The sequence below is a fragment of the Dendrobates tinctorius genome, unplaced genomic scaffold, assembly GCF_039654945.1.
Source record: "Dendrobates tinctorius isolate UK_male_01 unplaced genomic scaffold, ASM3965494v1 ptg000186l, whole genome shotgun sequence".
NCBI lineage: Eukaryota > Metazoa > Chordata > Amphibia > Anura > Dendrobatidae > Dendrobates > Dendrobates tinctorius.
Genome location: NW_027361853.1, coordinates 2,499,930 through 2,527,833, shown reverse-complemented (window position 1 = coordinate 2,527,833; position 27,904 = coordinate 2,499,930). Strand labels below are relative to the sequence as shown.

Sequence of the window (27,904 nt, the reverse complement as noted above, 5' to 3'; positions counted from 1 at the left end):
TAGCAAATTATAATTATCCTCCATCCCATAGTCCCGTGCCCATATACCCATCATACATATCCACCATCCCATAGGCCCGTGCCCATATACCTATCATACATATCCTCCATCCCATAGTCGAGTCCCCATATACCCATCACACATCCTCCATCCCATAGTCCCATGCCCATATATCCATCACACATCTTCCATCCCATAGTCCCATGCCCATATACCCATCATACATATTCGCCATCCCATAGTCGAGTGCCCATATACCCATCACACATCTTCCATTCCATAGTCAACCATTATGACATCATAGTGAGCGGCGGGGCTTGCAACTTATGATGACATCAGCGTCGCCATGGCATCCATTATGACATCATAATGAGGGGCGGGGCTTGATACACACACTTTTTCCCCATTATGTAGACAGGGGCAAAATTGTTTGGTGAATTGGAACGCGCGGGGTTAAAATTTCACCTCACAACATAGCTTAGGACTCTCTCGGGGTCCAGATGTGTGACTGTGCCAAATTTTGTGGCGGTAGCTGTGACAGTGTGGATGCCAATCCCGGACATGCACACACATACATACATACATACATACATACATACATACATACATACATACACACACACACACACACTTGAGCTTTATATATTAGATGAATGCAGAAAATTGACAAAAAGCAATATAATATGGGTAGGGAAAGAATACATATAGTACAAGGGTCTACTGAAAGCTTTTCTATGGGTCTGCAGGAGAACTTTTTATCTATTGTAAATAAATCAAAGTCCAATTTTCCTCCATAATTCTGATTGATGCCACAGCTGCTCAAACAAGGAGTTATTCAGTCAAATTTGCTGGCTGCAGACTACATATGCTGAGAATATAGCAGCTCTAACAATAGTAACGGTAATATTGCTCTCAAAGGTCACATTTTAAGGGTCTTGTTCCCTACTTATAATTGGAAAGATTTTCTTATTTTGGAAAATTTTTATATTGTTACTCATATTTCTATTGAGTGTATTAGTGTATATATAGATGTAGAACATGAACGGTTACAGATCCACCATGTAAATTGGAGCTGGTTCCCTCTATACATGGTGGAAGGGGTTGTCTAGATGCTCACAAAAGTGACCTTTAGGCCGGGATCACACATGTGAGAAACTCTGCCGAGTCTCACATGTTAATACCTGACACTGCCGCCGGCACTTGGGAGCAAAGTGTGTGGCTGCATGTATTGTTAAGTGGCAGCACGCTCCGATCCAAGTGCCTGCGGCAGTGCCGGGTATTAGAATGCAACACTCGTCCGAGTTTCTCGCATGGGTGATCCCGGCCTTAGTCTCATATTGAAGTACTTTCTAATTAGTTTTCATTAGCGTATGTTCTGACTGCCAACATTTTGACAAGGTAATGGTATCTCAAAAGTTTTGCATTCTTTGAGAAAGTAGTGATGCGCCATCACATCTCTACTTCATCGGGATCTGCCTGCACCACCTTGTATGTGTCAGTGTCACTGGTCATGGAGGAGAAAAGGGCCTGGTTTTGTGTCCCATTGATGATCATATTGATGATTTTCAGATTTTGCTCTTCCCTAAGGGTGTGTGCACACAAAGTCATTTAGATGATGGTGCAGCTGCCGAATTTTCACAGGCGAAGCCACTTCAAGAAGTCTCTGGGGCTCATTTTCCAGAGGCGGCTTTGACATTGTTATTGCAACACTGCTTTCATTCTTTACTGTTAAGTACAGCGACATGTTAAAGTTTGGGTTACCCTGGTCAAAATTACTGTTTTTATGAATAGTTAAGCACATTGAAGATGAAATTATTTCTGAAGGACCTAAAGTTAAATATGACTCATTTTCTTTTTATTTTTGCCCAATATATATATATATATTCCTTCGCATTTTAGGCAAATGTATACAGTATGTATATACAGTATGTATGTATATATTTGTCATCCATTCTTTCTAGACACAGATTTTTAATTAAGTTCAGATCAGGGGACTGTGACGGCCATTGTAAAACCTTCAGCTTGCACCTTTTGAGGTAGACTATTGGTTCACAGGGCTTGTTTCCAAATGCTTTAAGCTTATTTAAATGTTCTTTTGCATACTTCTGACGCTGAATTTTATGGTGAGGATGCAGGAGGGGTTTACATTCTGATCTCTTCCATGAAAGCCATTTTTGTGCAGGTGTCTCTGAACAGTAGAACAATGTACCACAACTCCAGAGTCTGATAAATCTTTCTGAAAGTCTTTTGCAGTCAAGTGGGGGTTCTGATTTGCCTGTCTAGCAATCCTACAGTCAGCTCTCACTGAAATTTTGCTTGGTGTTCCAGAGGTTATCTTGACCTCGACTGTTCCTGTTAACTTCCATTTCTTAATTTCATTTTGAACTGAGGAAAAGGCAACTTGAAGACACATTGAAGCCTTCTCCTGCTTTGAGGGTTTCCACCATTTTCATTTTCAGCGTGCTAGGCAGCTGCTTAGAAGAATCAATGGCTGCTGTTTTTTAGCACAAGGTTAGAGGAGGCTGAGTTTTTATAAAGCTGGAAGCCATAACCCTAACAGGCTAATTATCCCCTTTCTGACATGAGACGTACTATCCCGTCCATGGGACCCGGGCCCCTATGCTCATGGACGGGATAGTATGTCTAGCGCGATCAGCGGCGCTTACGGGGTGAGCGCTGCTGATCACGGCCGCATGTCAGCTGATTATCACAGCTGACACCCGGCACTATATGTCAGGGGTGGTCACGGACCGCCCCCGACACGTTAACCCCTGGCACACTGCGATCAAACACGATCATAGTGTAACGGGGGTTTAGGGAAGCATCGGCAGGGAGGGGGCTCCGTCCGTGCTTCCCTGAGCCCCCCGGAGCAGTGCGATGTGCAGCGCTGCTCCAGGAGCCTCCTTCACTGCAGGTCCCCGGATCCAATATGGCGGCGGGGACCTTCGGAGGCCTGCAGGGAGTCGGCTCCTCATGCCGGCAAAGCGCCGGCATGAGGAAGCCTCCAGCACTGCCTGTGATGTGACAGTCAAATGGTGCTCCTTCCCTTCCAAGCTCTGCCATGCACACAAACAGTGTTTTACCCCAACATATGGGGTATCAGACTACTCAGGCCAAATTGCAAAACAACTTTTGGGGTCCAATTTCTCCTGTTACCCTTAGGAAAATAAAAAATTGGGGACTAAAAGATCATGTTTGTGGAGAAAAAAATATGATTTTTTTTATTTTCACGCCCGGGCGCTATAAACTTCTGTGAAGCACTTGAGGGTTCAAAGTGCTCACCACACATCTAGATAAGTTCCTTGGGGGGGTCCAGTTTCCAAAATGGGGTCACTTGTGGGGGGGTTTCCACTGTTTAGGTACGTCAGAGGTCTCCAAAGGCAACATGACACCCGCAGACTATTCCATCAAAGTCTGAATTCCAAAACGTCACTACTTCCCTTCCGATCCCCGACGTGTGCCCATACAGTAGTTTTCTCCCACATATGGGGTATCAGCGTATTCAGGACAATATGGACAACAACTTTTGGGGTCCAGTTTCTCCTGTTACCCTTGGGAAAATAAAAAACATGGGAACTAAAAGATCATGTTTGTGGAAAAAATGATTTTTTTATTTTCGCGCCCGGGCGTTATAAACTTCTGTGAAGCCCTTGGGGGTTCAAAGTGCTCACCACACATCTAGATAAGTTCCTTGGGGGGGTCTATTTTCCAAAATGGTGTCATTTGTGGGGGGTTTCTGCTGTTTTGGCACATCAGGGGCTTTCCAAATGCAACATGGTGTCCGATCTCAATTCCAGCCAAAAAAGTCAAATGGCGCTGCTTCCCTTCCAAGCTCTGCCATGCGCCCAAATAGTCATTTACACCCACATATGGGGTATCAGTGTACTCAGGACAAATTGCACAATAACTTTTAGGGTCATGTTACCCTTTGGGAAAATAAAATTGGGGGTGAAAAGATCATTTTTATGGAAAAAATATGATTTTTTTAGTTGTACGGCTGTACGTTATAAACTTCTGTGAAGCCCTTGTGGGTTCAAATTTCTCACCACATATCTAGATAAGTTCCTTGGGGGGTCTAGTTTCCAAAATGTGGTCACTTGTGGGGGTTTATACTGTTTAGGCACATCAGGGGCTCTCCAAACGTGACATGGCGTCCGATCTGAATTCCAGCCAATTTTGCTGTGAAAAAGTCAAACGGCGCTCCTTCCCTTCTGAGCTCTGCCATGCGCCAAAACAGTGGTTCCCCCCCACATATCAGGTATCCGCGTACTCAGGAGAAATTGCACAATAACTTTTGCGTCAAATTTTTCCTGTTACCCTTGGTAAAATAAAAAAAATTGGACCTGAAGTGATTTTTTTGTGAAAAAGTTAAATGTTCATTTTTTTGTTTTTAAACATTCAAAAAATTCCTGTGAAGCACCTGAAGGGTTAATAAACTTCTTGAATGTGGTTTTGAGCACCTTGAGGGGTGCAGTTTTTAGAATGGTATCACTTTTGGGTATTTTCTTTCATATAGACCCGTCAAAGTGGCTTCAAATGTGATGTGGTCCGTAAAAATAAAATGGTGTTGCAAAAATGAAAAATCGCTGGTCAACTTTTAACCTTATAACTTCCTAACAAAAAATTTTGGTTCCAAAATTGTGCTGATATAAAATAAACATGTGAAATGTTTGTGTGCCATATCTCTGTGATTTAAGGGCATAAAAATTCAAAGTTGGAAAATCGCGAAATTTTCAAAATTTTCACCAAATTTCTGTTTTTTTCACAAATAAACGCAAGTTATTTGAATGAAATTTTACCACTAACATGAAGTACAATATGTCACGAGAAAACAATGTCAGAATCACCGGGATCCATGGAAGTGTTCCCGAGTTATTACCTCATAAAGGGACAGTGGTCAGAATTGTAAAAATTGGCCTGGTCATGAACATGCAAACCACCCTTGGGGGTAAAGGAGTTAAGGTCTGAAAGCTTGGTCAAAGTTGTCTGAGCACGCAAATCTCCAAGGATGCCTGAACTTTTGCATTTTCCCATTTAACTTTTTGTAATTTTTAAAATGTGAAAGATAAAATATATATATATATTACAGTATATATAGAATACATCGAAAATGTGTCATGTTTAACTTTAGTCCTTTTAGAGATCATTTCATCTTCAATTTGACTAACTGTTCACAATAACAGTAATTTTTACCAGGGGTGCCCAAACTTTTACATGCCACTGTACTGAGAGCAGGTAGCTCCCTAGCGCAAGCCACCCAAAATATGAGCATGTTATTTCTTTTAAGCGCTTCAGAGTTCTGAAACTTGAGACCGGATGAAACAGCTATGTTATTTTGACATTGCTGTGTACTGTGTTCATTTTATGGGGTGCTTATGTGGCACTTTTTTAGGAGCAATCTGCCAAAAAAAGATGCAGTGTGCATATATCCTGGGATAAGCTTGTTGTGGAGCTACAGCTCTTAACTTGCAGCATTGGTGGAGTGCAGGAGGGGATTGAAATTGGCCAGTCAGAGCAGCATTTGATAGCTATAAATCAAACAGATAGCAATGTCATGCTTCTTACCTAGAATTGTGTCTATCTCTGATACAAAGCAGAGGTGGCCCATAACCTAGGCGATGAGCAATACAGATTAGGCTAAGTTGACACTTGCGTACCGGGGCTATGCGGACGGCTGCATACTTCCTCCCCGAAGCTCTGCCCACTTCTGCACTTCTTCCATTTAGGACCGCCTACTTCTGCATGCGTCCTGCATACCTATCTTTAACATTGGGTACGCAGGACATGCGGATGTGTCATTTTGACGCGTCCGCCAACCACACGGGAAGTAAACTTGTAGAAGTAGGTGGACTTAAATGGAAGAATTGCGGAAGTGGGAGGAGCTTCAGGGAGGAAGTACGCAGCCATCCGCAGAGCCCTGGCACGAAATTGTGAACTTAGCCTTAAAACTGAAAATGCCTCTGTTCTTGAAAACAGACTAGATTTTTAATTACAGGTAAATTGCAAAGTTGATTGGTTTTACGAGCACTTTGCAGTTTTTCCCACTTAGCAAAATGATATGACCTGTTAGTAAAGGGGTCTCAGTCACTTTACCAGTCCAGTTCATATGACTTGTCAGCATTTGAGTTAAACTATAGAAATTTTAAGGAACTTGCCTATGGCTGATCGTGCGAAATCGTCACCAATCATTCCATTCACCCTAAGAAAAGATTAGGATCGGTAACATAGCTTGGAAATTAGAGGTGCTGTATTTGCTCCTTTTGTATGGCCTGGTTGTTGGATTATGTTGACTCTGGTAGTAGATACAAAACAGGCAGTTCAAAAGTGTCAACATAAACTGTGGCCCCAGTGAAGAACAAGGGTAGTAATGTCTCAAATACTGTTTACCGAGTAGCTCAAATTCTGTATATCTCGAAGGATTTGGTGATTATTCAACCTTTCAAGGTCAGAAACACATGAGAAGAGTTAATCAGAAAACCAGTGGTACATATTGGTTACTCTATTTATAAACTGGCACATGATATTCTATTCTTCTTCTTGAAGGGCAAAATAGCATTCTCCAAGCTTACCCTTACCTGGGAGGCACTGATCAGTGGCCTCAGTTTGTTGTACCATATGTTCTTCTTTTTTCATATCAGCGTCTTATTGCAGTGAGTTTATTTCTTTGAATAATGCTCAGCCTTATAAATCAAAACCGTGCATCAGAAGAGCTGTCAGCGTGTAGACACAGGGCTTTAAGACTACGTAAAGCTGTAATGAAGACTGACATTCTGAGACTGGAAGTGGTATCGTCCCCACCGATAGACCAGTGTCTGTTTTCTCTTAGCTTTAAAAGAAGAAAAAAAAACTAAAAAAAAAACATTTATTTTCTTATCCTTATTTGACCATTTATGTTCCTTTTTACTAACTTTTTCCCAAGCTGTATTCACTACTTGCATATCTCAATGTTTGACACACAGATTTTGAAGCTTTTCCTACTTTTTGGCAATTTTTTATATATTATAACGGTTCTCCAGCTTGTGATGATCCAGGGTAATGTGGCTTTTTGGAAGACACTTTTCTCTCTATTGCCTCCTTCATGTAGTGTAAGGAACTATGTCACGCATAATTTTAGTGATATAAGTTTTCGGCAGGTGTAGATAAAATGCTGCAGCGTAAGAATGTTTTTAAAATAGAAGTGTTTATAATTTATCAATTGACAATTCAAAGTGAATGAACAAAAGAAAAATCTAAATCAGATCAACATTTGGTGTGATTGCCCTTCACCTTTAAAACACCATCCCTTCTACATATACTTGTACTTGTATACAGATTTTGAAAGAACTCGGCAGACAGATTCTTCAAAACATCTTGGAGAACTAACTACAAATCATCTATCGATGTCTCTTAGACCAATCCTTCTGTCTCTTCGTGTGATCCCAGACGAACTTGATTTTGTTGAGATTAGGTCTCTGTGGGCGCCATATCATTACTTCCAGGACTTCTCATTCTTCTTTACGTTGAAATTTTTAAAGGGGTATTCTCAAGTGTAAAAGTTATCATTTGTTCAGGGGATGGGAGATAACTTTTTATTTCTGACCACTGTGACCCCACTGAACTGAACAGTTTGGCTGAATGGATCAAAGGGTGATCATCATGCACTCTACGGCTCCATATATTCTTAATGGGAGCACTGGAGATTGCTATGCTCTTTGCTCAGCTGATCTTTAGCACTCCTATTAGAGTGAAAGGAGAGTCAATGCACATGATCAACCTCCATTCAATTCAGCCAGGCTCTTCAGAGTTAGGGATGGATGGGGACCATGACTGTCTGACTACCAGTGATCGGAAAGTTGGTCCTTCAGTTGACCAAAACGATAGCCAGGGTTTTATCCAGGGCAGCATGGTGGCTCAGTGGTTAGCACTGTTAATTTGCAACGCCGGGGTCCTGGCTCTATTTCCCACCAAGAACAACATCTGCAAGGAGTACGTATGTTCTCATGTTTGTATGGGTTTCCTCCTAGTTCTCTGGTTTCCTCTCACACCCCAAAGACATACTGATCTAGATTGTGATTCCCAATTGCAACAGTGATGATAATGTCAATAAAGGGTTGTAAAACTAATGGCACTATACAATTGAGTAAAATAAATAGATAAGCCATCTTGTTAACTGTGGTGCCCCTGAACATTATATGTTGAGTTGCTGACATGCCAATAAATGTATTTTTCTTGACTGTAACTTAGGGGTGTTGTGGTCTTTCCTATATTATTGTTTATACAGGTCTGATTGTTAAAGGGGTTATCCAGGTTTGGGGTTCAATTCTGCAGTCACTCTCAGTTGCTGCAGATTTGTGAATCCTCCCAGTGCGTATATTGCGCACTGTCAGTTTTCTGCAGTGCCGGAAGCAGGCGGACATGTTACCGCTCGTATACAATAGTGCTGACTAGACATGCGTGGCCTCATTCAATACAAGTGATGTGAGCTAGGATAGGCACGTCTAGTCAGAATGCAGATTGCATACTTGCGATAACATAACCGCCTGTTCTTGGGACCGACACCAGAGAATACTGACAGTGGTCAGACATTCTGCAGTCACATAAAGAGGTTGTCCAAGTTTGGGGTTCAAGTTTGCAGTCATTCTAATACAAGAGTTCTGGGCACATAAAGCGTCATGTTATCGGCAGCAGATTTCCTGTTTTACACAAGACAATGTGCTGCCGATGACAGTGATGACTGCTTAAAAATCATTTCAGCTAGTCATAGTGTTTTACTTGTTTGTCGAGTGTTTGCCAGCCTGTTTATAATTTATATTCATGCTCCCCTAAACACTCGTTCCCCAATTGGCCTGTGCAACTGGACCCTTATTATGCAGAACAATGAGTTACTGGGAACAATATCTTTGCTTGAATAGTTTATTGGGAGATCATTACAAAATACCCTACAATCTAATGTAACCTTAGCTTGATGAGGTTTTCTCGCTGAACTTTAGGATGAATATAAATTACTCCTAACCTGGAAATCCTTGGTTATAATATATCACCTTCTTTTCCTCGGCAGATTGAAGTTTTTTTTTTTAATAAAAACACTGCTGATGAAAATTTAAGAGTTTCTAGCATAAAACTAAGCTAATTTGTAAGCAAAAGATTGTATTTTTCATACATGTTGGGTTAGACTTTCTGTAGATATTGTATGTTTATTAGTTTCTTATTTGCAAAGAAATTAATTTTAAAGCCCTTAGCTTAAATCTAATACTCTGAGGCTTGATTTACGGAAAACTGTTTTTAAGCAGTAAATGATTGTGGAAAAATATGATAGCATACTCGAAAGCGAGCGGCTGATGTTTACTATGCATAGACATGGAAGCATTTAATCCATTTATTACCCTTTTTTCAGATAAGATTACACTATATTAAATACTCATGCACAGGGCTCCTGGCTCAGGGGTACTTCTGTCTCTAGCTAGTTGTGTTCATTTCTCATCCTTTAAATAAATGTGTTCTAATTCAAAAATCCCAGTCCAAACAATAAAAATATAAAGTTCAACCCATATCCATATTTTAAAATATTTCCCCAAATTTCCTTTCATTTAAGCATACATAATGTCCATCCTTGATCACCATTTTGTTTGTTTTGATAGCTATAAAATTCTGTACTAATTCATTTATTTATAAACAATAATTTTTATTTTATTATTTTTATTGAGAATTTTAAAATATATTTAATTAGAAAAAGAGAAGTCAGTGGCTAATCTAAATAAATATATTTGGATAGTGATTACAAGTTGATGGATATACAAAAACTTTCCCTAAAAACCTCTTTTAAATAATCTATTCACCCTTTGAATCCCAATGTAGCCTATAAATTAACTAACTGATTTTTTATGGTACACAGAAATGGCCTGTAGAAATTAAGTGTAAATAATACTGAGGCATTTTGCATAGGACAGATATAGGAAATCCCCATGGATTAGCAGAAATAAAGGACCATGTCACTCACTGGGAGCCATGTGTTCTCTTTCTTTGCAGAACCTGGCACAACAGGGTCTGTGCATATGTAGTTGTAAATGGTACTGCAGCTTAGCCCATTCCAGTTAATGTTGATGAGTGTGGTTATGCTTACGCCTTCATGCTTCGGCAGCACGGTGGCTCATGGTTAGCACTATAGCTACACATGCTCTATTAATCTTGTACTATCTTGGGATATGAGAAATGTTAACCAAAGACACATCTGAACTTCAAATGTGTTTTGTACTATCTAATAATTACTGAAATCTACACAGGGTGTTGCTCTCAGCTCCTAAGAACCATAATATTTTAAACATCTGTTTCTTCTGTTTTCTAGGGGATTCCTTCACTCAGTTCCGGTTTGCTGATGAAAAAGGCTGGGCTGCTGAGAATCTGGGTAGTACACAGGTAGGATCTTGTGTATGTGTATCAGAAGTGATAATGTATGTGTAAGGAGGTGGCAGAAAACCCCCATTGCTTCCCCTCTCTCCTATGTGCTGGACCCATTAACTTCACTTTGTTAATGTAAAGTATGTGCTGTGTTTGCAATGTGCAATATCTGTTATTGTATTCATGTGTTATTATTGCTGTTTCTCTCTCTCATGTTCCTATATGGTGTATACTAGTGTTAGGGATAGCGGAAGTTAACCTGGTGGGTGGGGTTAACAGTCTCAAGAAGGAGCAGGAAGATCCTGCTCCTCAGTCAGTAGCTTGGGCACCTCTGACCTGAGCAGGTGTGCAGCAACAGCCGAGGTTTTGCCAGACCCCAGGAGGGGACAGAGTCTGTTGCCCAGGACTTAAGGACCGCAACATGGGCCCCAGAACTTTGTAAGGGCCCCACCGAAGGGACTTTAAGCGTCTCGATCACGGCGTATGGACTACTGCCTCTACTGGCCTCCGTGAGTGTGGTGGGTGTGACCGAGGACATTGTTAGGGAAAGGGCAGGAAACCAGTGTTGTACTTCATTTCATCACTGTTATTAAATTTCCTTCCCTGTTGGACTGCAAGTTGTGTCTGAGGACTGTGTCCGCCTGGTCTATCTATGTGCAAAGTGCCGGGGTGGCTACTGACTGTGGCTTAGTTCACTCAGTTGGGTCTACCACCCCGGGCCACCTTGTTACATACTGTATGTACAGGGCACAGCTACTGCTATCACCGGGTATCATAGAATGTTAGTGTTGGAAGGGACCTCCACTCATTGATCACCCAAACTGTCAAAAAGTTTTTTTCTAATATCTAATCTGTATTTTCTCCCTTTCAGTTTCATTCCATTGCTTCTCATGTTTCCATATGCAAATGAGAATAATGATGATCCCTCTACACTGTGACATCCCTTCAGATATTTGTAGACCGCTATTATGTATCCTCTTAGCCTTTTTTTGCAAGCTAAACATTCCCAGATCCTTTTACTGTTCCTCGTAGGACAAACTTTGCAGTCCTCTTACCATCCTGGTAGGTCTTCTCTGAACTTGCTTCAGTATTTCAATGTCTTTTTTAAAATGTGGTGCCCAAAACTGAACACAGTATTTCAGATGAGTTCTGACCAAGGAGGAGTAGAAGGGGATAATTACTTCATATGATCTAGGCTCTATGATTCTGTTAATACATCCTAGAACTGTGTTTGCATTTTTTGCTGCTGCATCACACTGTTGATTCCTGTGCAGCCTGTGATCTATTAGTATTCCCAAGTCTTATTCTCACATGCTGTTGCTTAGTTCTGTTCCCCCCCATTCAATAGGTGTAACTTTTATTTTGCTTGCCCAGGAGTAGAATCTTGCTTTTCTCCCTGTTAAATACCATTCTATTTGTCGCAATCCATTGTTCAAGCTTTTCTAGATACTTCTGAATCCTTTCTCTGTCTTCTCTTGTGTTAGCTATCCCTCCTAGCTTTTCATCGTCTGCAAATTTGATTAGTTTCTCTTCAGTTCCCTTATCTAGATAATTTATAAGAATGTTGAACAACACTGGGGCCAGGACAGAGCCTTGTGGTACCCCACTTGAAACACTTTTCCAATTGGATGGTCAACCATTTATTACTAATCTTTGAGTACGAACATTGAACCAGTTATGAATCCACCTAACTGCAGCCTTTGCAATCCTGCACCTGGGTTATTTTTTTCAATAAAGATAGTAATGAGATACTTTATCAAATGCTTTGCTATTGTCTAGATATATTGTATCTACTGCATTTCCCTGATCCACCTAGTCAGTGATACAATCATAGAACGACATTAGATTATTCTGGCATTAGTTGTTTGCTACAAACTCATGCTAGCTCTGATTAATTACTGTATTCTTATCCAAGTATATACACACGTGGTCAAAATTGTTGGTACCCCTTGTTTAATGACAGAAAAACCCACAATAGTCACAAAAATAACTTGAATCTGTCAAAAGTAATAATAAATAAAAAAATCTATGAAAATGAACAAATGAGAGTTAGACATTGCTTTTCAACCATGCTTCCACAGAATTAAAAAAAAAATAAATAAAACTAATAATATAGACCTGGACAGAAATGATGGAACCCTTAACTTACTATTTTGTTGCACAACCTTTTGAGGCAGTCACTGCAATCAAACAAATCCTGTAACTGTCAATGAGACTTCTGCACCTCTCGACAGGTATTTTGGCCCACTTCTCAAGAGCTAACTGCTCCAGTTATCTTGTGTTTGAGGCTATGTGCCCACGTATGCAGAAAATTTCTGCATGAAAACCGGACTCCTTCCCAGAAAACGCGCGTTTTTTCCGTGCGTTTTTGTGCGTTTGCATAAAAAACGCGCGTTTATTATGCGTTTTTTTCCGCGCATCCCCAGAGTCATAGAAAATAGCTAAAAACGCGGACTTTTCCGTAAAATTAATGAGCATGCTGCGTTTTTTTACCGCAATGCGTTTTTTTCGCAGAAAAAAAACGCATCAATATGTACAAAAAGTGCAGAATGCATTAAAATGAATGGGATGCTTCTTTTTGGTCCATGTTGAGTGTGATACACACCATGTCACCAAACAGCACAGTGAGTATCTGTAGCCGTCTATACAAGCCCACTCACAGATTTCAAGATTGTAGACACCTGTGATGCTAATTAGTGGTCGCACCTAGTTTAATATTTCCCTTTTGTCACATTATTTTCAGTGGTATCATCATTTCTGCCCAGGCCTATTTCATGAGTTTTATTTTTTTTTATAATTCTGTGGAAGCATAGTTGAAAAGCAATGTCTGACTTTCATTTGTCCATTTTCATAGATTTTTTATTTATTATTACTTTTGTCAGATTCAAGTTATTTCTGTGACTATTGTGGGTTTTTCTGTCATTAAGCGATGGCTACCAACAATTTTGACCACGTGTGTACATGGTTTTTAATAATTTGTTCAAATATATTTACTGGTATAGAAGTAAGGCTCACAGGCCTGTAATTTCCTGGCTCCGTCTTATTTCCTTTTTTGATAATGGGGAGAGCATTTGCCCTTCTCCAATCTTCTGGGACTTCTCCTGTTTTCCAGGTTTCATCAAATATTCTTGCTAGTGGTTCTGCATTTCCTCTGCTATCTCTTTCAACAATGTAGGATGTGTTTCATCTGGACCAGGAAATTAAAATCCCTTGAAATTAGGTATGCCTTCCCTCCTCATCTCTCTGTATATAGATAGTGTGGATTCTTTTATTCCTTCGATGGCACCCTGAAGATCAGTTGATGTTACATTTGCTTTCTTAGAGAAGACAGATGCAAAATCGGAACTTAAAAGTTCAGCCTTCTCAACATTATTTTTGACCACTTCACCCTTTTCATGCGGTAACAATCTTATAGCATCTTTGAGTTTTGACATACCCCTAAAATCCTTTTTTACTGCTTTTGGTTTCCCCTGCAAGCCTTCCTTACTGCATTAGCGCTTTTAACTCTTGTCCTGCATTCCCTGCAAGCAGCATTATATTTTTCTTTAGATATGCCCCTGTCTTTCCATTTGACTTACATTTCTATTTTCTTTTTAACAAGTCATTAAGTTCTGTGTTCATCCACCCTGGTGTCTTTAAATGCTTCCAATTTTTCCTTCCTTTCAAGATCGTTACCAATTGTGCAGTGAAAATTTCATTTAGCAAAATCTCCCATCTTTCTTGGACATTTCTGTTCTTTAGAACATCCAGCCATTGGACCTTTCCTACCCTCTTTATGAGTCTATTAAAATCTACCTTTCTGAAGTCCATCATTAAATTCTGAGTGCTGACTGGTCTACCTCCTCTTGTAATCCAAAATTTGAGGATAACACGATCGCTGCCTCCTAAATTCCCAGCCACCTTTACTTCCTCAACCATTTCCTCCCTGTTGGTAAGAATTAGGTCCAATATTGCGCATGGCATGACAGACTCAGTATGTATGACTGAGACTCAGTGTGACTCATGGTGTGGCAGACTCTGTTCTATTACTCTTATATAATACAACCTGTTAATAAGACTCAGTCGTAAAAAATACAAAAAATCTATTTTGGATTAAATTGGCCATTTATGAACAAGTACATAACAAATAACCAAATTTAATTATTACCTGAAAAGAGGGGTTCTTCTAGCTACCAGATTTGTCACCGTGTTACTTAACCCCTTCCTTACCGATGACGGAATAGTACGTCATCGGTAAGGTCCCCCGCTTTTAGGTGGGCTCCGGCGGTGAGCCCACCTCAAAGCCACGACATGTCAGCTGTTATGAACAGCTGACATGTGCCCGCAATAGGCACAAGTGAAATCTCCATCCGCCCGCGCCTATTATCTAGTTAAATCCCGCTGTCAAAGCTGACAGCGGGCATTTAAATAGCACTTCCGGCCACCTAGCCGGAAGTGAGCTCATCGCCGACCCCCGTCACGTGATCGGGGGTTGGCGATGCGTTGCCCTGACAACCAGAAGTCTCATAGAGACCTCTATGGTTGTTGCAGGCAGATCGCTTTGAGCGCCGCCCGGTGGCCGGCGCTCAAAGCACAGCAGTAAATCTGCTACATATGGGCGATCTGCTTATCGCCCATATGTAGCAGAGCCGATCGGGTTGTGCATGCTGCTGGCCTCCTATGGAGGCTATTGAAGCATGCCAAAAGTAAAACAAAAATGTTTAAAAATAAAAAAATCCTAAAAGTTCAAATCACCCACCTTTCGCCCCAATCAAAATAAAACAATAAGAAAAATCCCACATACACATGTTAGGTATCACAGTGTTCATAATCGCCTGATCTATCAATAAAAAAAAAAGCATTAACTCAATCGCTAAACGGCGTAGCGAAAAAAATTAAAAACGCCAGAATTACCTTTTTTTGGTTGCCGCGACATTGCTTTAAAATGCAATAACGGGTGATCAAAAGAATGTATTTGCACAAAAGTGGTATCATTAAAAACGTCAGCCCGGCACACAAAAATAAGCCCTCACCCAACCCCAGATCCCGAAAAATGGAGACGCTATGGGTCTCAGAAAATTGCACAATATTTTTTTTTTTTTAGCAAACTTTGGAATTTTTTTTCACCACTTAGATAAAAAAGAACATAGACATGTTTGGCGTCTATGAACTCGTAATGACCTGGAGAATCATAATGGCAGGTTAGAATTAGCATCTAGTGAACCTAGCAAAAAAGCCAAGCAAGAAACAAGTGTGGGATTGCACTTTTTTTTGCAATTTCACTGCACTTGGAACTTTTTTCCCTTTTTTGAGTAGACAACATGGTAAAACCAATGGTGTTGTTTAAAAGTACACCTCGTCCCGCAAAAAATAAGCCCTCACATGGCCATAAAGACAAAAAAATAAAAAAGTTATGGCTCTAGAAAGAAGGGGAGTGAAAAATGAAAACGAAAAGTCGAAAAAAGCTCTGGGAGTGAAGGGGTTAAAATCTTCAACTTATCATTTTACCCTTAGCAGTAAACCCAGCTCGAGATCACCACACTACCATTCTACATGGTAGATTAACCATGCTACAGGCTCCCAGGGTCAAACTCCGTTCATAGCCCAAACCAAGTGCCAGATTGACCCCTACTTAATTTTAATATTGAAGTGAACCATCCATAAAATTCCCACCACCATCAATTATTTCACCAAATCCATGGACCCGGTCATCGCCACACAACAAAAATTCAACCTTTCTGATGGGCTTCCACCTCCTTTTAATGTCCTTCATTTTCTTCATCAAAGTGGAAAATCAAATTACAGGCTGATCCAACTTCAGTGGAAATTCCTCAAGACTAGGAAATGATGCTCAGTAGTGTTTATGGCCTCAACATGCCTGTATGACCTCCCTACAATGCCTGGGCATGTTCCTGATGAGGTGGTGGATCTCCTCCCAGACCAGGATCAAAGCATCAGTCAACTCCTGGACAGCCTGTGGTGGAATGTTGGTGGATGGAGCGAGACATGATGTCCAAGATCTGTTCAATTGGATTAAGGTCTCGGGAACGGGCAGGCCAGTCCATAGCATCAATGTCTTCATCACGCAGGAACTGCTGACCCACTTCAGCCTCATGAGGCCTAGCATTATCATGCATCAGAAGGAACCCAGGGCCCACTGCACCTGCATATGTTTTCACAATGGGTATGAGGATCTCCTCACAGTAACTAATGGCAGTCAGGGTACCTGTGGCTAGCACATGGAAGGATGTGCGGCCCTCCAAAGAAACACCTCCCCATACCATTACTGACCCACTCCCAAACTGGTCATGCTGAAGGATATTGCAGGCAGCAGAATGTTCTCTGAAGCGTCTCCAGACTCTGTCACGTGTGCTCAGTGTGGACCTGCTCTCATCCTTGAAAAGCACAGGGCGCCAAGTAGTCGAATGTGGAAAGTGCCAATCACTCTGCACGGTGTTGGGCTGTAAGCACAATAGCCATTTGTGGCCATCGGGCCCTCATACCACCCTCATAGAGTCTGCTTCTGACAGTTTGAGCAGACATATGAATGTTAGTGACCTGCTGGAGGTCATTTTGCAGGGCTCTGGCACTGTTCCTGCTTGTTCATCCTTGCACAAAGGAGGAGGTAGACTAACGCTAATGTCCCTGAAAAGTAGCTCAGCAATGAGTAAGAGTATAAATATTGATTATTCATTTATTTTACTGAATTACACTCCCTTGAAACTCTAAATGTAAAATACTGTCTACAGTTTTTCAAAATCTCCAAATGTCCTCTGTTTGGCTCAGTGCAAGTTGCTCTTTTCATTTTACTCTGGACTTGCCAAGTTCACCAGTCAGATATATCACATTTAAGTGCTTCACAAACTATGGTTATAGTCTGTACTACTCATCATCACATCATATGGACAAAATTAGTACCTCATAGAAAAATAACTTGGGCCCCTTGTGGTACACCTAGCACAGACTGAGAATCTTTAAAGGGAATCTGTCACCCCATTTTTCGACTATGAGCTGCCGGCACCGCCATCAGGGGCTTATCTACAGCATTCTGTAATGCTGTAGATAAGCCCCTGATGTAACCTGAAAGATAAGAAAAAAGAGTTATATTATACTCACCAGGGGGCGGTCCGGTCTTGGCCCAATGGGTGTTGCGGTCCGGCGCCTCCCATCTTCTAACGGTGATGTCCTCTTCTTTGCTGCCTGTCGTGACTCCGGCGCAGGCGCACTGCTCTGCCCTGTTAACGGCAGAGCAGAATACTGCAGTGCGCAGGTGCCGGATTTCTCCCGGCGCCTGCGCACTGCAGGACTCTGCTCTGCCCTCAACAGGGCAGAGCAGTGCGCCTGCACCGGAGTCACGACAGGCAGCAAAGAAGAGGATGTCAACGATAGAAGATGGAAGGCGTCGGACCGGACCGCGACACCCATCGGACCAAATCCGGACCTGGACCGCCCCTGGGTGAGTATAATCTAACTCATTTTTCTTATCTTTCAGGTTACATCAGGGGCTTATCTACAGCATTACAGAATGCTGTAGATAAGCCCCTGATGGCGGTGCTGGCATCTCATAGTCGAAAAATGGGGTGACAGATTCCCTTTAAAGATTCTCAGTCTGTGCTAGGTGTACCACAAGGGGCCCAAGTTATTTTTCTATGAGGTACTAATTTTGTCCATATGATGTGATGATGAGTAGTACAGACTATAACCTTTAAATTATAAAGTTAAAAGGCTGAACACATTTTTTTTTCAAATGTCCAATGCTACGACCCTAGTTTAATTCAGTGCAAGTTACTATTTTTCTTAGATGTAATTTGTGTGGCTATGTAGGGTATAACAATAGCATTGACTACGTGTAAGGAGAAGATGCCCGCGGCTTACCTGTAGTAGAGAAAACCTTGGTACTTCTGGTACAGTTGTGCTCAAAAGTTTACATACCCCGGCAGAATTTTTGCTTTCTTGGCCTTTTCTCAGAGAATATGAATGATAACACCAAAACTCTTTCTCCACTTATGGTTAGTGGTTAGGTGAAACCATTTATTGTCAAATTACTGTGTTTTCTCTTTGTAAATCATAATGACAACCCAAAACACCCAAATTACCCTGATCAAAAGTTCACATGCCCTGGTGATTTTGACCTGATAACATGCACAGAAGTTAACACAATTGGGTTTGAATGGCTACTAAAGGTAACATCCTCACCTGTGACCCGGAAAATTGTTTGGGATGCAAAGAAAAACCCAACCACTAACCATGAGTGGAGAAAAAGTTTTGGTGTTATCATTCATATTCTCTGAAAAAAAGGCCAAGAGAGCAAAAATTCTGCAGGGGTGTGTAAACTTTTGAGCACAACTGTAGGTACGTGCTCAAGTAGGATCATGCCCAATAATGTAGCAGATAAGAAACATTACATTCAGATATGATGAAAGATTGAAGCTTTAATGGGTAACAGTAATTCCGGTTGTTAAACATTTCGGCCTATATAGCAGACCTTCACCAGTACACAGATTGTCCAGGAAAACTGCTTAGTCGGAGGACATAGCGCTATGGTATGACAGCAGTATCTGAGTGCTAAGTTTCCTATCTGCAGCTCATCTGTGGCAGGTCATTATCAGTTTATTCTAGTGTTGCCAACTCGATTTTTAATTTTTTTTTATAATTAGTCCATAAAAAAAGTAATGGACAGCTAACATTTTTTATGGACAATTGTAAAACCATAAAATATCATTAACATTTTAAGTGATACCGTATATGTTTACAGCCATAATTATGAAATTTAAAATTATGATAGTTACAGTCGTAATAATCTGAACAAGTTTTTCCCGCTTCAAAAAAAAATCATGGAGACATCATTTTACAGACAGGGGAATTTATTCTATTTTACAGACTGTCCTGGAATTTATGGATGTTTGGGCAATTGTGATCTGTTGATCCCTTTGCTGCCCTACATACTTTCTTTGAAGAAATGTTGCAAAATTCTATAATGATTTGTACAATTGGTAGGTACCTTCAGTGATGTGGAGAAAGTGGACACGTATAGCACTTTATTGGGGGAGGGATGAAACTTGTAATTTTTCATTAAAGAATTGGAAATAGAGCACTTTTCTCATGTATAATGAAAAGTAGAGACTGTTGTGGAAGCAGGCAATTCATTTAGTGATTACACAGCTGACAAAAATGATGAACTTCGGGTGATGGAACTCCAGACTTGGTTATCAAGGGAGCATGTGCTGCATCGGATTCTTACTTCACTTGGGCAATTATTTCTACTTTTCCCACTTCAGCATGTTAATAAGCTCCCTATGTATTCCTACCATTGAAATCCTGTTATGTTCACATAATGGAGTCGTACGTTTGTTCGCCTGGTGAGGACAAATGCAATCTCATTTCTGTTTCCATTACGACCCTTCCGCATTTTGACTACTGGAGTGCTCACATTCTTGCAGTCTCTGAACTATTTGGGAGAGAGTGAGTTACGGAGCCATTTAAAAAGCATCCCTGAGAAGTGTAATGTAGCAAGAAGCCAGGTGTGTTCGAAGCTGTCTGCCAGGAGATAAGGCGGTATGACAGCCAAGTGGCAACGATTCAAGCGATGGTTAGAGAAATTAGATGGGATCTCTAAACTGCAGTCATTAGCAGCTGCCTTTCTGTTGAGCCTGCGCTGCTGACAGTCAAATGTCGATGACTTTGGTGACTGTGGGGTTTGCATTACAGACTTCCAGGAATGTCCAGGTCTTTGAGAAGCAGTTGCAGATGAGCAGCCGCATGTATCATGAGCTTTAATTCTCGCCCAAGTCGCAGTGAACTTTAAAAGCGCAGCTGAGGGACGGTTAGCTGTCGCCTTTAATCCCAGAGGTTCTGTCTGCATTACTTAGCATTTCCCTTCATGATACAGCTGCATACTAATAGGATGTCAGTGATGATTTTAGAAATGCTGAAGGTTGATGGGCAGCTCTCTCTGACTGTGCAGTACGTTGCCAGTATAAGCCAAGGCGGGGCCCTCTCTATAAATATTAATATATGGCTTTGGGTAGAATGTGGATGTATTCATTAGACAGATATTGTTTTCTAATACTGCAGACATTTTTTGCTCTCAATTGCATTTTTTAAACCAGCGCTACGTTCCGATTCCTACCTTGTGTCCATTTGTTTGATACATTGAAAAGATAAATTAATTTACAGAAGCGAAGCCATGCAGGTACAGTAGATATTTCTCCCAATAAAAAGTAATTTCTCATTTAGTGTTGTATTATATTACAGATTTCAGCTATGGAGCTGTCTCTTCTTTCAGCTATACCGAACTTTCCTCCACTTCCACCATTTTTGAAATGTCTTTTTGTACCAGTTCACTAGCCCTGAAATACAACTGAAGAATAATTCTTTTTTTATATAAAGGGATTAGTGATGAGCGAGTATACTCATTGCTTGGGTTTCCCCAAGCATGTTCGGGTGATCTCCGAGTAGTTTGGCGTGCTCGGAGATTTAGTTTCTGTCGCTGTAGCTGCATGATTTACGGCTGCTGGACAGACTGAATACATGTGGAGATTTCCTAACAAACAGGCTGTCAAGTAGCCGCAAATCATGCAGCTGCGTCAACAAAAACTAAATCTCCGAGCACGCCTGTCACGATAATGTGAGTATGATCTATGGTTTCCTGTATTAATACACCTTCTAGAATTTTCCATTCGCACACTGGGCTCTGCTGCATTCATAGTTGCACAGAGACAAGCAACCCCCCTTCCTTCCCCCCCTGCCAGCAGCTGCTGCTTTCCCCCACTCCCTTGCTTGTAATCCAATACTCCAGTTTGTGATCCACTCACCCCCCCCTTAGGAATGTGGTAATTAGCAGAGAGAACTTCTTTTGTCTTCACCATGTGCTTGCTGTATGTGTGGGAGATATTAAAGAGGCCATAACGCGACGCCCATTTATGTTAGGAACATGAAAGATACATATTTGGGATGTGCTTCGGCAGAGCTTCACTACAGCACCTTTTTCCAAACTCTAGCACTGACAGAACCCGAGAAATGGATTTCTCCTGAACAGAGTGGAGTAGCCAGTCCGTGTTTAGTGTCGTTAGGAAGCTAGTTCCAAGATAAGATGAGTGATGCTTCTGCCCTTATTCTGCTAGGTTCTCCAGTCAAGGTATGATAATTATAAGTCTTCTTAGCAAATCTGTAACTCTGAGAAAAGGGGAGGGCGGTGGTAACACAACCCCCTTTAGTGATGTCACAGCCTACCAGTATAAGTTAATTTCAGTCAGCCCAGCCCTTAGTCACTGCCTGGGAAGCTGTTGCACCAAGATCCTCCAATGCATTTTGATGTATCGCCCCCTACCCTGCCAGCATGGTTAGCCTGGAATGATCTAAGCCACATGTGAGTGTTTCTGTTTTAATCCTCTTTATTTTGTAATTTCTTTGTACATACTTTGCCTCATATTGTAAAATCTTTTTATACCTTCTGTGAACACTGCATACCTGTTTGAAGTAAAATATAAAATTATTAGTTTCATCGTCTCCATGCTCTATAACGAATTTACACGTGCCTGAAGTTAATTACGCTACTAATTTGGGTTGGCTTCGGACACCATTTATTAATTTGAATATTAACAGAGAAATCGCAGCTGGTGGCTGTGAAGTGTGTTGTGGTCTAGGTGGGTAATGCTGGCAGTGACGGAACGGGTTTTATAAGCTATTACTTGGCTGCGGCCAGAGCATTTTTAATTCCCTCACTGCAGCGTGCCTGATAGCCAGTTCACAGTGAATCGGCCCATCCGGCGACCAAATATTCTAGGTGCAGTTCCCTGACTGACCTGAGGGTAAGGGGGTGCCGGAGAGCTGCAAGTTCCAAAGCGTAACTAGAAAGTGGGATATACATAAATCCCTGCAGTTCGTCACATATTGCTAAGAGCAGTGGGATAACTACAATAAGCCCCTGCGGTAAATTGATAGGTCAATAGCCTTGTTTGCTGTTTTTCATCACAGTGTTGACAGTGGTGGGATAACTAAGATAAGCCCCCCTGCACATGTGATAGCCGTGTGTCGGCTATAGGTCCCCCCTTTTCATGACAACACCCAAGCATGCTCGGGGAAAACCCGAGCAACGAGTATACTTGCTCATCACTAATAGGGATTCATTGAATAGATTGCTTACAACACTATTGAAACTCTGGATACTCTTGTAGATCTCCTAAATATAGTATAGTTTACCTTTGTCCCATCTGTAGCTATTAATTGTCTAGAACAATTGAAACATTAATACATTTTTGGAAATCAGATAAAATTATTTTTCCAAGTTTGTACATTTTAGGAGTTCTGGGATCCTGACTATTGTTTCCTCATAGAAATCAATTCCTCTCCTCAAGTATAGCCTTGTAAAGGTCTCCAGGTCTTCTCACCATTGACCGAAGTTTCTTGTACTTTTACTTCTGCTCCCGGATTCTGAAAATGTATTTAAAGGTTTGATTTAGAATAGATATTCATAATTTGAAGATGTGCAGTGGTTCTACATTTTCTTTGCTCATTTCTATCTAATGCCTAGAATCTGTTGGGTATTTTTCTAATGTGACCATGTCGGGTGCTTGTTGAAGACTTAGGCTATGTGCACACGCTGCAGATTTTTTATCTGCGGAACCGCAGGTAAAACTGCAGGTAAAATGACCTGCGGTTTTACCTGTGGATTGGCCTGCAGTTTATCACCTCTACAATGGAGGAGATGGTAAACCGCAGCAGAATCCGCAGAAAAGAATTGACATGTCATTTCTTTCTGCGGATTCAAAGCTGCAGCTTTTCCGCAGTTAAAAATCCGCAGCATGTGCACACAAAATTGTAAATCCCATAGGATAACATGCTACTGTACAGTGTCTGCAGAACTGCTGCAGATCCGCAGCGGCCAAAACCGCAGCAAAAACCGCAGCGTGTGCACATAGCCTAATATTCAGTACAGCTACCCGCCATAGCTATACAAGATGCACATAGTAACCTTAAAAATGAAAACATATTAGTAACAGCCTTAGAGAATGGTTTGGTTTTTCATATTATCTATATGATACCAGCAATAAAACATATGTATTAATGATGGCCGTAATGCATTTATAATACCAGGTATTTGCCAACATAATGGCCACATATCAACTGCTACTGGAACAAATAAAAGCCCTCACATAATAACCAATACTTTAAGTAATGGTTAAAAAACAACAACTCTCTACTATTCTGACATTTACGCTTCTCACATTTTCCTTTATGTCTTGTCAGCGCCATCTACTCTATTATGTCGTTAAAAACACATCCCTGATGGTGGATAATGACAGAAATGAGGGAAATTGAGATCAGCTCTACCATGATAACAGAAGACTGGTCTCGGTCATAGGGTTGCATGCTAAAAATCCTACCTTTGTTTATTCTGTTTCTACCTTTTATTTTATTGGTTACTGCACCTCTTTGTATATTATTGCCATTTTTTAGATGCTTAAAACACTAAAGTGAATGTTTCTTCTGTTTTTGCTATGTAATCTGAGAGTAGCATGATGTAGGGGCAGAGACCCTGATTCCAGTGATGTATCACTTACTTGGTTTCTTGGTGCAGTTTTGATAGAATCCCTGTTTTTTTCTGCTGTAGCAGTGCTCAGAATGCTGAGCTGTGTATAACCCCCCACACACTACTGATTGGCAGCAAGCATCTAGTCCTGCAGTTATAAACTCCTGCTGATTAATATACTGATTGTATTGAAACTAATGCAAGCTGCTGAGCAAGTGACAATGCTCCTACATCATGGTGCTCTCAGATTACATAGCAAAAACCTGGAGACGGATTCTCTTTTAACTGGTCTGTTTGAGACCTTCTCAGTGATTGGCAGCTGCCTTTGTATGCTCACACGCAAGGCAGTCTATGGCAGTCATTAAGTAGAACCTACTACTAGACTACTAAGAACTGAATAACCAGAGGATTTATTAATCCCTTAGTGAGCATGAATACGACTTTTTACTGATCTGAGATTTAAAGGGAATCTGTCACCCATATTTCGTGATATCATGTAAAGATATCACCCACTTGCGCATCCCATAAGGATTCTATTAAGGCTTTTGACTCCCCCCGACCCCGCACCTTTGAGGCATAAATACCTTTTTTATTTGTTGGGGATGTATGCAAATCGCTGCAATCCGGTCCGATGGGCGTGGCTTATTCACCTTCTTTCCTCCCCTCATTTGAAGACTTCTGGGACATAGACCGCGCTGGAAAATATCGGCGCATGCGCAGTAGCGATTTATATGCTTCGCACACAGTTGGGCAAAGCATACTGCGCAGGCGCCGGTGGCCTTTACAATGCGCAAGCGTGGAAACCAACGTTATCTGTGCTATTCACAGATGAAGATTACTTGCAGCAAGCTGAGGAGGGAGGGGGATAAGAGCAACTAAGCCACGCCCATCGGACTGGACCGCGGCGATTTGCATACATCCCCAACAACATAAAAAAGGTATTTATGCCTCAAAGGTGCGAGGTCGGGGGAGTCAAAAGCCCTAATAGAATCCTTATGGGATGCGCAGTTGGGTGATATCTTTACATGATATCACAAAATATGGATGACAGATTCCCTATAAGAGAATAGCATCCCCCAACGGCTGAAAGTGCAGCAGCTCTCAGCTGTACAATATAGATGACACCCTGCTGCATCAAATGATCAATGTTGGCATCGACAATGTCCGTTTAACCCCTTAGATGCTGCTGTCAATAGTGGCTACAGCATCTAGATGGTTAACAGCGTACAGGGAATCCCTCTATAAACATGGTTTCAATGGCAATTCACTGCCAAATATCAAGTCATAGAGTCTGGTGCCTAGTGAGCTGTTCAGAAGTTAGCGACATTTAGGTGGTAAAAATATTCTTTTTATTCCTGTCATTCCACTTTGCATTAATTCATGAAAAGCGCCTGAAGGGTTAATAACCTACCTGTGGGCAGTTTTGAATATGTTGAGGGGAGCTTTTTTTTAAATGGTAGCTGTTTTGGGGATTTTTCATTATATAGACCCCCCAAAGTCACTTCAAAACTGAATAGGTCTCTAAAAAATAAGTTTTGTAAATTTACTTGGAAAAATGAAAAATTGCGGCTACATTTTAAAACATCCTAACAAATTAAAAGAATATTTTACACGTGGTGCTGATGTAAGGTACTGTGAGGCAGGAAGAGAAATCATACATGTGGGTCATTGTGTACGTACATAGAAACATACTAAACCTGCTGGAGAGCACTGTAATTACAGCCACACATGTGGTTACAACTCAGAATAAAAGAGTGTGGATTTGTTCAACTGTTTGACCAAGTCAAATTTAAGAAAACCTGACATGGGCTTTTATTTTTGGAGAGATCAGTAGGTTGGAAATGAGATAGATCTATCCCTCTATTCTGAGTCTGGGGAGTGGCCCATGTCTACGATTCCCATTTAAACTTTTAGTTAAGGTTTGGGTGTATCAGTTTTTGTTTTGCAAGCATCAGAGCGGGAGCTCTGTGTTGGACAGGGCAGTGTGAGATTGAACACAGGCCAGAGCCAGAAAAAGCAAAGACACTGACGCAGCTACGATTGATATGATGGTGCACTCGCCCATGGCAAAGGGCTGATACAGACGTTCTGGTTGCGTACTGGAGGATAAAAGTTTTGGATTTATTCTGTGAGTTTGAATATTAAGACGTTTTTGCTGAACTTTCTTGGGTCACTGCCTAATTACCACACGGACTAGAAAACAGCTGCTTTACATATGGTGGATAATGCGGGCAGTGTTAATTAAGGCACATACCCCAAAGAAAAGTGCAGGTCCGTGATTAAACCTGCAAAGTTACAAGTCGGGCCTGTGGACAATATGAAGGAGCTACTGAAGCAGTTGGTCCTCACCCTACAGCAGCAGCTGCATTTCCAGCCGCAACAGCAGGAACAACAGCAGCAGCAACAGTGGGAGGTGTTCCAGCAGCAGACTAACAACCAGATAATGCAACAGATTGTGGCCCTGTGAGAGACGCCCCCACCGCTGACCCTGGTTCGTCCTGAGGCATGGGACAAAGTCAGGTCAGCACTGAGGAAGATGGGTCCAGAGGAATACATGGAAGCTTTCCTCACTGTGTTTGAACGCACAGTGGAGCTGGAGAGCTTACCAATTTCTCAGTGGGCTGAAATGGGAGACACCCAGAAGGCTTACATTTACCTCTGCTGGGAGAATGTTCAGAACTATGGAAAACAGAAAGGCGAGATCCTTGCCTGACAGGGGGTTAATACTTATGTACAGGCACAAGTGTACCAATGGTCTTTTGTGAAGACCAGACCCGCTAGGTCTCAGGTGTATGACTTGTTGCATTTGGTCAAAAAATGTCTCCATCCTGAGACCTTGAGATCAGCCTAAACGATAGAGAGGGCAGTAGTTGACCAGTTGGTGCGAACTCTGCCATCAGCCATTCAGCGCTGGATGGAGCAAGCGGCCCGGGCAACCTAGATCAGGTGGTGAGCCTGATCAAGTGTAATATGATCACCCAGGACTTTGCATGGGACACTTCCCCACTGCGGGTATCACACTGGCCCCTACAAATCCAGGAGCCTGGAAAAGGGACTCCACTTTCTGCTGGAGTCAGTCAGAACCAAGCCCATACTGAGTAGGTACCTCAGAGTGAGGGTGGAGACCACTTACACCTAAACTAGTGTTGTGGACTAGCGGTGACACCGCTATCAGTTGCTGGTAGTGCCAATAGCCAGGATATGTGGCTGCCAACTGCCCACTGATTGCTGAACGCATTGACTACGGGTTTAATCGTGGGTTGTTGATGTATGCTCAGACCGTCTACACATCGAACGCCTTCAGTCCAACTTGTGAACCCCATTTGTGCCAGGTGCGCATCAATGCACACCAGTCAGAGGCTCTCTTGCACTCAGGGAGCCTAGTGACACTCGTCCATGTTTCACTGACCTCTGGGTTAGAGCCCACTGGGGGAAAATTCGGGGTCGTCCATATACACAGTGATCTCCTTGAGAATCAGACGGTGGAGGTTACCTTTTCCACTCCGTGCTGGGAGATTAAACATCTGTTCGTAGTAGTAAAGACCCTTTTGTACAGGACTCTGTTGGGAAGATAATTGCTCCTGTTGTGATCCTTGTGGGAGAGTAAAATCAACCTTCCCAGGGTAAAGGTCTGTCTGGGTTCAGAACCTGAAGATCCCACGTCAAGAATACCTGTCACCTTGATAGTGAAAGGGTGTAAACCTGATAGGTTTTCCCTAGAGATATTGGCAGGAGAGGACGAGTAGACCCTATCAATCCCGAAGCTGGAAGTATCCAGGGGAATGTTTGGGGACAGTTCAGTTCCAGGATCCCACATTGACCTGTGCACGGGAAAGGGTGATAAAGATACTGTAAATGGGGTGGCTCAACAACCTGGGGCAGAGGCATTTTTTCCGCGAATGGCAGTTAACCAGGAGTTGTTATATCGGGTTGACAAAATCGGGGACAAAGTAGTGGAGCAGCTGGTAGTGTTCCAGTTGTACCATTGGGTGATGCTCGGGATGGCCCACAAACACATGC

At 41.8% G+C, this 27,904-nt stretch overlaps 1 protein-coding gene across 1 annotated transcript in view; it reads left to right on the top strand.

The window, feature by feature from the left end:
- Positions 1-27,904, top strand: part of AVEN (apoptosis and caspase activation inhibitor) — a 706,731-nt gene that overhangs the window by 644,338 nt on the left and 34,489 nt on the right. Inside the window, exon 3 of the mRNA XM_073552154.1 lies at positions 10,322-10,392. Coding sequence (XP_073408255.1) covers positions 10,322-10,392 — 71 coding nt within the window. The remainder of the gene's footprint in view (positions 1-10,321; positions 10,393-27,904) is intronic.